Source organism: Pleurodeles waltl, chromosome 6 (assembly GCF_031143425.1).
Source record: "Pleurodeles waltl isolate 20211129_DDA chromosome 6, aPleWal1.hap1.20221129, whole genome shotgun sequence".
Taxonomy (NCBI): Eukaryota; Metazoa; Chordata; class Amphibia; order Caudata; family Salamandridae; genus Pleurodeles; species Pleurodeles waltl.
Window position 1 is genome coordinate 1,584,455,629 of NC_090445.1, and position 12,117 is coordinate 1,584,467,745.

Sequence of the window (12,117 nt, forward strand, 5' to 3'; positions counted from 1 at the left end):
TGGTTTGTAGTTCAATCTACTCATGAATATTATTACGGTAGGAGGAAAATTGTGACCCTCTAAGAATTGCAGACATCACAGGCATGGTGGCATGCACAAGCAGGCCACCATGCCTATGATGGCTTTTAAAGGAAAATGGGATGCGTTTAAAAAAAAATCGAAAGATGTTTTTTTAAGATTAATCTTAAAAAATGGTTCTTCACCACTCACAAATAGGAAGGAGTCCTTGAGACCCATTCACGTTAGCGTCTAAGTTATCACTACATTTGTGTAATCAGTAAAATATTAAAGTTTTGAAACTGGATATCATCCATTAATACATCCCATTGTGAATTGTTATTTGAAGGGGTGCTCTAACAGGCTCCTTTCAAATACCAATTGAGTATTTGGTGGCAAACCCAAATTTTGATTCGGTAATGTGTTATTGAATCACTATTTGGGTTTCATCTCTTAAAAAAAAACAAAACAAAAAAAAACGTTTTTCTGGTCTTTAATGGCCCAGTTCTCTAGATCACATCTTGTACTAACATAAAAAAGCTTTGTACACCAGGCCCTTATATTCATAACTTCAAAATGGCCCCCACGACTAGGCAAACATTGTGAGTTTTGTGGCTTCATGGGAAATATAGTTTCCATACTTGCACTCAGGCACCTTGTTTAATGTGTCCTCAAAAGATGCAAAGTTTTTCTACTCTTTGTTCTATCGTTCCACTACCTTGCCAGACACACTTTCCTCGGATTGCATGTGGGACCTGCAGGTTTGGGATGTTGCACTTGTGTGCCCACTGAGCACATAAATGTAAGTGGAGGCTCAAATCCCTGACACAAGACATCCACTCTTTGACAGCAAAGTGGCCTGTATTGTTAGGCTAGAGTGTGGCCTGTATTGTTAGGCTAGAGTTTGACCCATTTGTTGTCAAATTATGGGGAAGAAAATGTTGAACATGATCCTATTGGCTCCCCTACATGATTTTTACCTTTTTGTGCTTTGGTAGGCCCTTCAGAAGCGACAAATTATGACCTCGTCAATGTCGCACAGTGATAGCATGATGAAGCAGCTGCTACCCCTGTGCCACTCTTTGATACCGTGCCACTGTGTAGATGGGAGCAATAGCAGAAAGTAGAACAGTTCTATGAGCCATCTTTACTTTCTGTAGTTCCACTCTCCTTATCCTTTCACCAGCTCATTAAAAGACAATAGGAGGCTGATGAAGGGCAAAGGATGGGGCTGTGGGTGAACTCTGTGACGAGGTGACGATTTGGACTATGTGTGATGTCATTTCTGCTCCAAAGGTGTTTTTGGTGATTCAGAGCCCATAAATTGACCCCGTTTTGTGCTACCTCTATTTGTTATCTGTATTGCATAGAGGTGCCCTCTAGTCTATTGCTTATAGTGAAAGATCATAGTTGGATTCTAGAAAATGTTACGTTTGCACTTTTAAGGTTCAATTTTAAATTTTTTTAAATTTTAAATAAAAGAATCTTGCAGAGAGGAAGAAAAAATCTCAGCTAGAGCGACAGCAGGCTGAGGAGGAAATGGAAGAGGTTCGCAAGTCCTACCAGCAAGAGCTGGAAAAGATGAGGCAGCACCTGAAGAAGGCCCGGACCTCAACCGATGAGGTTGCTGCTGAGCAGGTGAGCCTGGATTGAAACACAACTCAGATTAGAAAAATTGTTATGACCAAAGTGGTACACTGAGTACTTATTCCAATCCTGATAGATCTGGTATGCTTAAATAAACTGGACAACAACACAAAGTAATGACTGTTTATATTATAATCTGCTACAAACAAAATCTAATATACTTGTTTTTCCCTAGGTTATGCCCTCTTAAAATAAGGGTTTTGATTTACCACATTTTCTTTCTGCTTCTAAAGGAAACAGTATATATTTCTGATGTATCTTTTAGTTAAATATTTCAAACAACATAGCATCCATTAATTCCAAACTGCCCCCTAAATGCCAGACTATTTCCATTTTTCTGGTGATACAAATTAATTCAACACACAACTTTTCTGGTACCTTTGCTAGTTATTGTCTTGGGAAGAGAAAATAAACATGCTGACATCAAATGCAATTGCACCTCAAGATAGCATTTTTTGTTGTACTGTCATATTAAAAATACCTAGGTGATTGTTAGAACAATGTAGGGAGCCTTCTCATTGTCAGAAGTGTTATGTAGACAATAGAAGTAGAAAATGTGCCTCTTGTTTGTTGAGTTTTTATCCTTGTATTGTTAAGAGGTTCTGAAAGGATCACATGCCAAACTTTGATGCAACCTTTTATTATACTGCTGAAGTGCTATCTCCTATTTACCAAAGTGGATGAACCTTGAATCACACCTGTAGTATGGTTCTTGTTTAGATATTTGCATTTATTAGGACAAACCGGTTTTATTAAAATATGATTTTATTTTTTACTTTGGAGTTTTGTTCCCCTGTCTAAATATAAAAGAGGAGTGATTCTTTAGATTTAAAGCTATAGTACCATTCAGAAGAGCAGATTTAAGCCTGCATTGTGATGTCTTAAAAATACCTAGATCACCTTACCATTCAAAGTAGGGAAAAAGGAACAGACAATGACCCACAGATGCAAACTGAACTTACCCAGAGACATTTCTGGTTTGGAACGTAACATTAATATCCATCAGAGAGACATGGTTCAAAATGGGTTTCAGTCACCCATTTCCCTAACAGTACACACACCTGAAATCTGAAGCATTGCTTTATAAGTCTTCATTTTAAACCAGTCTAAATCAAAGTATGCAAAACTTATTAATACAGACATCAAATTAATTGTGGTGATTATAAGTGAAAAATAGCAATTGTTATACAAACCAAAAACATACTACATGAATTCTGTTATTAATAAACCTTTGCTAAATATCATTAGCAGTAAAAGGCATGCCATTGTGGGAGGTCCACATCATTTGTTGCATGTGTAAGGCCAATACATCAAAATACACAATACACATAGCAAATATTCTCATACTATAGTAATGATAAATACAGAAAAAATAAGCTACAGTTATGGATGAGAAGCAAAATATGAGGCCCTAAGACCTTAAAGAAATGATCAGTAGATGTACAATATGATAACCACCAGTGGTACAATGTAACAGATATGATATTGTCCCCCATATTTTCCCCTTTATTGATTTTGGGTCTCAAACTTCCCCTTGAAATTCTTCATGGATGATATTTCACTTTCTGAAGATGAACATGTGAAATTAAAGGGACCATCTTCTCTCTAAATTTAGAGCCTCTTGCCAAGACTTTATGTTGAATGCAGCACTTCCATTTTGTTTTGTTGAACCTTCTTACAAGCCTAGTACACTCCTACTCATATCTCTTTGTACTTCACAGAATGTTCTAGATTCACCCATTATGATATCTTAACAGTCTTCAGAAGACTACTCAAGAGTTGGCTCTTTCCTTCATAACCACCATATTCAAACAGCTATGGACTGCATAAGTCTGTGTTGATAAATACTTTTTTATCAGATTATGTGTATATTCTAGATATATATAGTTCTTTAGAAAATATGTCATAACAATAAACTACACACATACTCTTTAAACCTGTTTAACTAATGTATATTTACTCACGGTTTAAATATGTATATGTATGTACATATATGTGTGTGTATATATATATATATATATGTTCAATGGCATGTGTAGCTGCAGATATACATGCTATGCACAGGTCCTGCCATCTAGTGTTGGGCTCGGAGTGTTACAAGTTGTTTTTCTTTGAAGAAGTCTTTTCGAGTCACGGGACCGAGTGACTCCTCCTTTACGGCTCCATTGCGCATGGATATCGACTCCAACTTAGATTGTTTTCTTTCCGCCATCGGGTTCGGACGTGTTTCTTTTCAGTCCGGTTGTTTGAGTTGGAAAAGTATTCCAAACTCTAAATTCGTCAGTATTGTTTTTGATCGCGTACCATCTATCATTGACACTTCGGTACCGGTGGATACAGATCTCTACTTGCCCTTCGGGGCACCCGCACCCAACTTGGGCCTGGTCGGCCCGACCAAAAGTCTTGTCGAAGCCTCATGGACCGGACCCCGTTTAGATTCTTCCCTCAGTGCCACGCCAAGTTCCCTTACACGGACCAACATCTAGTCTGTAACCTCTGTCTATCTCCAGACCACCGAGAGGATACTTGCAAGGCCTGCAGATCCTTCCGCTCGAAAAAGACTCAACGAGACCGAAGAGTGCGAAGGTTAGACATGGCGTTGAGAAGCACAGAACGCCTAAACGCAAAAGTGGAGGAGATGATCCACACCGCAGTTTCCGTTCGGGGGGCCGACTCCGAGCACGAGTCCAACAAAGACAGACCAATAACAGCGGGCCAGCACGTGAGTACCCCCGATCCAGTCCAAGCCCAAACACAAGGCCTCGGGGACGCCACTGCAAGAAGGCCATGGCTCCACCCGTAAAAAGACTTCCGGTGACCAAGCAACAACTTCGGCACCGAGAAAGGCCATGCCACCGAAGACTTCGGACTCGAGCCGAAGCAAAGTCACCTAAATAGTCAAACACCGACCCATCGAGTCGAAGCCCTCGAAAATCCCTCTCGGAGCTGAGGCCAACGTCTACTCCAGGCCTTTCGATCCTGGGGAAACCCGATTCGGAGCCGAAAAGACCCATAAACACAGAGGAGCATGGACTTTCCAAACAACTTAAAGAAAGCCATAGATTTTCTGAGGAACTTACGCAAATGGAGGAATTTAATGAAAGGCAGGCCAGAATTCAAATTCATAAAGACACTGGCAAGATCCTCTCTGCACCTACTCTAAAAACAAAGAGGAAGCTGGCCTTTCAAGGACATTTGGACACTGATCAGTCACCTGCTAAAGTGCCTAAACCCAAACAAAAATCTTCACCTCCTCAGTTCTCACCTTACCAGTCTCCTCCTCATTCTCCTCACCTGACTGTCTCTCCACCTACTACCCCCACTGCACAGTCTCCAGTACACTCTGCAGATTCATACCAAGATAATGTCGACCCATGGGACCTTTACGATGATCCCATTTCTGACAACAGTCCAGACTGCTATCCGTCAAAACCATCACCCCAGAGGATAGCACCTCATACACTCAGGTTCTAACTAGGGCAGCGCCATACCATAACGTAGCCATGCACACAGAACCTCTTGAGGATGATCTTCTCTTTAATACGTTGTCCTCAACTCACACTACGTACCAGTCTCTACCCATGCTTCAGGGCATGCTAAAACATGCACATCAGATTTTTCCGGAACCAGTTAAGGCAAGAGTCATCACTCCTAGGGTAGAAAAGAAATATAAGCTGCCCCCTTCTGACCCAGCTTTCAATACCCAGCAGCTACCTCCAGATTCCGTAGTGGTCAGCGCAGCAAGGAAAAGGGCTAACTCCCAGTCGTCTGGTATTGCACCGCCACCAGATAAAGAAAGCAGGAAATTCGATGCTGCTGGTAAAAGAGTAGCATCACAAGCGGCTAATCATTGGAGAATAGCCAACTCCCAAGCACTACTGGCTAGGTACGATAGGGCCCACTGGGACGAGATGAAAGAAATAATCCAGCATCTCCCCAAGGATCAACAGAAAAGAGCCCAGCAAATAGTCGGAGAAGGGCAGGCTATTACAAATAATCAAATTAGGTCAGCATTAGACTCCGCAGACACAGCAGCAAGAACACTCAATACTGCGGTCACCATTAGAAGACAAGCATGGCTTCGGTCGTCAGGCTTTAAACCTGAAATCCAGCAGGCTGTCCTTAACATGCCATTTAATGAAAAACAGCTGTTTGGCACCCAGGTGGATACAGCCATTGAAAAAATGAAAAAGGACTCTGACACTGCCAAAGCCATGGGGGCTCTTTATTCAACACAGTACAGAGGCTCATTTCGAAAGCCTCAATACAGGGGAGGTTTTAGAGCCCAAACATCTGAGGCATCTACCTCACAATCAAAACCATCTTACCAGCCTCAGTACCAAAGAGGGGGGGTTCAAGGAACCTACAGGGGCCAATTCCCCAGAAGTAGGGGAAAATATCAGCCCTCAAAGCAAACCACACACACAAAGCAATGACTTGTTCCACATCATCCCTCACCACACTTCCCCTGTGGGAGGAAGACTGCAAAAGTTCCACACACAGTGGTTACCCATCACAACAGACAATTGGGTCTTATCCATTATCCAACATGGTTACTGCATAGAATTCGCACAAATTCCTACTGATATACCTCCAAAACCACTCAAACTCTCCTCCCAATACATTTCAATGTTGCAAACAGAGGTACAATCACTATTACTCAAACAAACCATAGAGCTTGTACCACATCATCAAATAGGAACAGGGGTTTACTCCCTGTATTTCCTCATTCCCAAAAAAGATGGAACATTGAGACCAATACTAGATCTCAGAACTCTCAATCTTTACATCCTATCAGAACACTTTCACATGGTAACACTACAGGATGTAGTCCCACTGTTACAACAACAAGATTTTGTGGCAACACTGGATCTCAAAGATGCGTATTTTCACATACCCATCCATCCAGCGCACAGAAAATATCTCAGGTTCGTAATACAAGGAAAACATTACCAGTTCAAGGTGTTACCTTTCGGGATAACAACAGCTCCCAGAGTATTTACAAAATGCCTTGCCAGTGTCGCAGCCTACATAAGAAGGCAACACATCCATGTCTTTCCATATCTCGACGACTGGCTAATAAAATCGAACACCATGCACGTTATGTAATACACACCCTACACACACTAGGGTTCTCAATAAACTACCAAAAATCCCACTTACAAACAGCGCAAGTTCAACAGTATTTAGGAGCCACATTAAATACTTGCAAGCCCAAATCCACAAAGGGTACAATCATTCCACAATATATTACCACAAATTCAGTCAGACCAACAGTACACAGTCAAGTTTGTCATTAAACTGTTGGGCATGATGGAATCATGCATCACCATTGTCCCGAATGCAAGACTAAACATGCAGCCCTTACAACAGTGCCTTGGAAAACAATGGTCACAGGCACATGGTCAACTTCAAGATCTAGTGTTTTTAGACCCCCAAACACATCTCGCTTCAGTGTTGTAATTCCACAAATTAAAAAAAAGGGCGGCCATTTCAAGACCCTGTCCCTCAAGCCACACTTACGACAGATGCATCATTGATTGGATGGGGAGCACACCTCAACAATCACAACATTCAGGGACAGTGGGACAACAAACACAAACAACTTCACATAAACCACTTAGAATTGCTAGCCGTATCTCTAGCACTCAAAGCCTTTCGACCTCTTCTCGTTCACAAACACATTCTCATCAAAACAGGCAACATGACTACAACGTAATACCTAAACAAACAAGGGGGAACCCACTCATCACAACTTTGTCTTCTAGCACAAAAGATTTGGCATTGGGCAATACACAACAACATTCACCCTGTTGCACAATACATTCCAGGGATACACAATCAATTAGCAGATGTTCTCAGCCGGGATCATCAACAAACACACGAGTGGGAAATTCCCCCCCAGGTACTTCACAAATACTTTCACCAATGGGGAACACCAGACATAGATCCATTCGCCACCAGCGAAAACGCAAAATGCCAAAACTTCGCATCCATGTTCCCACACCCTCTATCCAAGGGCAATGCTCTATGGATCAACTGCTCAGGGATATTTGCTTACGCTTTTCCCCCTCTCCCGCTCATTCCATTTCTGGTCAACAAACTGCATCAAAACCAACTCAAACAAATACTTATAGCACCAACCTGGGCTCGCCAACCGTGGTACACAACACTGCTGTATTTATCAGTAGTACCTCACATCAAATTACCGAACAGGCCAGATCTGTTAACGCAACACAAACAACAGATCAGACACCCGAATCCAGCATCGCTCATCTTAGAATGTGGACATTTAGACCTTACACAAGAATGTATGGAGGTCATTAAACAAGCTAGAAAACCCACTACAAGACATTGCTACACAAACAAATGGAAAAGATTTGTTTACTACTGCCACACTAATCAAATTCAACCACTGCATGCTTCCGCAAAAGACATAGTAGGCTACTTATTACACTTACAGAAGTCTAAGCTAGCATTCTCTTCAATTAAAATACATCTCACTGCAATATCTGCCTGTCTGCAGATTACACATTCAACATCGCTTTTTAGAATCCCAGTCATCAAAGCATTTATGGAGGGACTAAAAAGAATCATACTCCCAAGAACACCACCAGTACCTTCGTGGAACCTTAATATTGTATTAACACGACTCATGGGACCACCATTCGAACCCATGCACTCTTGTGAGATGCAATACTTAACTTGGAAGGTAGCCTTTCTAATAGCTATCACATCACTTAGAAGAGTAAGTGAGATACAAGCATTTACTATACAAGAACCCTTTATACAAATAAATAAACATAAAGTGGTTCTACGTACAAATCCCAAATTCTTACCAAAAGTCATATCGCCGTTCCACCTAAACCAAACAGTGGAACTCCCAGTCTTCTTTCCACAACCAGACTCAGTAGCCGAAAGAGCCTTACATACATTAGACATAAAGAGAGCACTAATGTATTACATTAACAGGACAAAACAATTTCGTAAAACAAAACAATTGTTTGTAGCCTTCCAAAAACCTCATGCCGGTAATCATATATCCAAACAAGGCATTGCCAGATGGATAGTTAAATGTATTCAAACTTGTTATATCAAAGCAAAAAGAGATCTACCTATTACACCAAAAGCACATTCCACTAGGAAAAAAGGCGCCACAATGGCCTTTCTGGGGAATATACGTATGACTGAAATTTGTAAGGCAGCCACCTGGTCTATGCCTCATACATTCACAAAACATTACTGTGTAGATGTGTTAACAACACAACAAGCCACAGTAGGACAGGCTGTATTAAGAACATTATTTCAAACAACTTCAACTCCTACAGGCTAAGCCACTGCTTTTTAGGGGAGGTTACTGCTTAGTAGTCTATGCACAGCATGTGTATCTGCAGCTACACATGCCACCGAACGGAAAATGTCACTTACCCAGTGTACATCTGTTCGTGGCATGAGACGCTGCAGATTCACATGCGCCCTCCCACCTCCCCGGGAGCCTGTAGCCGTTGTTAGTTGATTAAGATTTGTAAATTTGTAAATAAATATTATTTTAATACACATTATGTACATACACACCTACTCCATTGCATGGGCACATCTAGTATACTCTCGACTCCTACCTCACCCTCAGCGGGGAAAACAATCTAAAATGGAGTCGACGCCCATGCGCAATGGAGCCGAAAGGGAGGAGTCCCTCGGTCTCGTGACTCGAAAAGACTTCTTCGAAGAAAAACAACTTGTAACACTACGAGCCCAACACTAGATGGCAGGATAATGCACAGCATGTGAATCTGCAGCGTCTCATGCCACGAACAGATGTACACTGGGTAAGTGACATTTTCTATATATATATATATATATATATATATATATATATATATATATATATATATATATAAAAAATATTATATTTTTACCCTCCTGTAAGCTTTACTTTGTCTACCCATCACCATATGTCATGTCTCTATCAATCTATCCTCCATTTCCACTCTGACTCATCCCAAATCAACTACTTTAATCTCCTAAATGACCCTGCTTAAGCTCTTCCCTCCTCTTCCACATCTAACTCACCCAAACCTCAGTTTACTACCATGATCTCCCAAACAACCCTACTAAATTCTCCCTCATTTATCTCACCTTTAACTCATCCAAAACCCCTCCTGCTACTATGATCTCCCTAAACCTTTCCACAGATTCTTCCCTCCTCCGTCCCCTTTACTCATCCCAATTACTATAAACTCCTAATAAACACTTCTGGATTCTTCCCTTCTCCACCCCTCCATTACTCCAGTCAATCCAACTAACAAACGCACATATCCGCAGCTCAAATGAACTCGTAATAATACTAAAACTGTACTCATATTTCCCTATACTAATCCACCACTAATTCCTTTTGGATTCCGTAGTAGCGTACTACTCGCCGAAAAGCACTTCGACGCCTCATCAGGGGTAGGAAGCGCTATATAAATACTATTACAATTAGATTCTGATTTACTTGTTTTTGGTCAGATGTATTTTTGCAAATTCTTTGTCAGTAATATATACTCCCATGTGCCAGCTAAATCCTTCATCATTTTTCATGCATTTCACCCGTTCCCTCCTCCACGTTTAGCCTTAGTTTCCTTATCGAGCCTTATGATGAGCCTTCTCATGAGGATCAGTATTATTCAGAGAGAGGGTAATTCCAAGATGACTATTCAAACCAAGACCAACAGGAACCTTCCATACAAATGCCCGTGTCTCTAGTGAACAATTTATAAAGCATGCTCCGAGTCTATTACCGAAGATTTCCACCATCTACACCTGTGGCTCCTAGAACGCATTCTCCAAAGTCTGCGCCTCTTTCACAAACACCTATTCCGCAGCCATCACAGTTGCTTGATGCACCTGTCGCTCCTCCACCTATGTTAGCAGATACTTTGGCTGACCCCCCCAGCTGACAATGCCCTTCTACAGATGAAGAAAAATAAGGTGAAATAAGGCACAATACCTCATTTTCCAAAGAGTGGGATGACTATTTCATTCCCACTCCATCCCCACCAGTGGCAGCATCTGTAGATTCTCCACCAGAGGACATTGACTGCTTCCTTAATTTAATGGAGAGAGCCGCCAAACTAGTTGAGCTTCCACTGCTTACCAAACAAACAGACTGTTTCTTATACGACAACAGAACAGGCTAAGAAATCGGTGAATGCTATCTCGATTATAGATTTTATTTGGCAAAAAGGCTTTAAAGCCATGAAAAACCTGGCTATGGTTTCAGCCATCATTCCACGTTTAGACAAGAAGTACAAAGCTCCTGATGACTCACCAACTTGTCTTATTGGGCAGCCGAAACCAGACTCTGTGGTATCGCAAGTGGCACAGCGGTGATAGAAGAATCCCTTCACACCAATTTCCTCTCCTCCCGACAGGGATGGTCTAGCGCCCAATAATATTGGGAAGAGATTCTCCTCCATGGCAGCCATGATAGCAAGAGCAGGAAACTCATTGGCCATACTCAGCCGTTATGACTGCCAAATGTGGTCGGATATGTCCCACCTACTTTGATTTGCTGCCAGAGGATGCCAAGCTGGAAGCTCTAAAGATTCTCCAGGAGGGTGAAAAAAATCAGAGGAGATGATTAATCGTGCCATTGATGTTGCCAACAGTGGGTTCAAACAACTTGCAGATGCAGCAGATCTTTTCAGACAAGGATGGTTAAAATCTACTTCCTTCCATCCAGAGATTTAAAGCAAGATACTGAATATGCTGTTTGATAGTGTATCGTTATTTGGCAAACATGTGGATGATGCCCTCCAGTCCATCAAGGCAGACCCAGATACAGCGAAGTCCCTTGGGGCTCTCTAATTCAGGAGGCATCCCTTTTGAGGACCTAGAGACAGAGGAGCTTATTCATTTAGGGGAGGTTACCAGCCCTACCCGCAACAGTTTCAATCAGGACAAACACAGTACCGTTCCTAGTATGGTCAACAGCAGCAATTTAGGCAAACACCAGTGGCTGCATACAACCATTCAACCAGTGGAAAATTGTTGGCCCGCAGCAGAGATGCAAACAGAAAGCAGTAACCAAAATTTGGTACCAACTAGCCCCCATCCTCCAACAACCCATATTGGAGGCCGAATTACGAATTATTTTCATCAGTGGTCCACAATAACATCAGACAAGGGGGTTCTCAGTGTGATCTCCCGAGGATACACTCTGTAGTTTCTCTCAAAACCTTCAAATAACCCTCTAACAGGGTCACCTCCCCTAACTTAACACAACTCCTCAAAGTAGAGGTAGTTCCAAAACTTTAGAAAGGATGTAGATTCTATTTCTGTTTCTTACTATTCAAAAAACCCTCAGGAGATTAGCACCCCATTCTCGATTTACAAAGGTTGAATACATTTTTGAAGAGGCAATGTTTTATGCTTGCTGACGCTCCATGGTATATTATACCGCCTCAACACAGGAGATAATCTGACCTCACT

The 12,117-nt window shown here is 41.7% G+C and overlaps 1 protein-coding gene across 2 annotated transcripts in view; it reads left to right on the forward strand.

Moving 5' to 3' along the window:
- FKBP15 (FKBP prolyl isomerase family member 15) overlaps positions 1-12,117 on the forward strand; it is a 353,417-nt gene that overhangs the window by 244,295 nt on the left and 97,005 nt on the right. For both annotated transcript variants that reach the window (XM_069241370.1, XM_069241371.1), the window contains exon 22: positions 1,480-1,635. In XM_069241370.1, the coding sequence (XP_069097471.1) occupies positions 1,480-1,635 (156 nt within the window). The remainder of the gene's footprint in view (positions 1-1,479; positions 1,636-12,117) is intronic.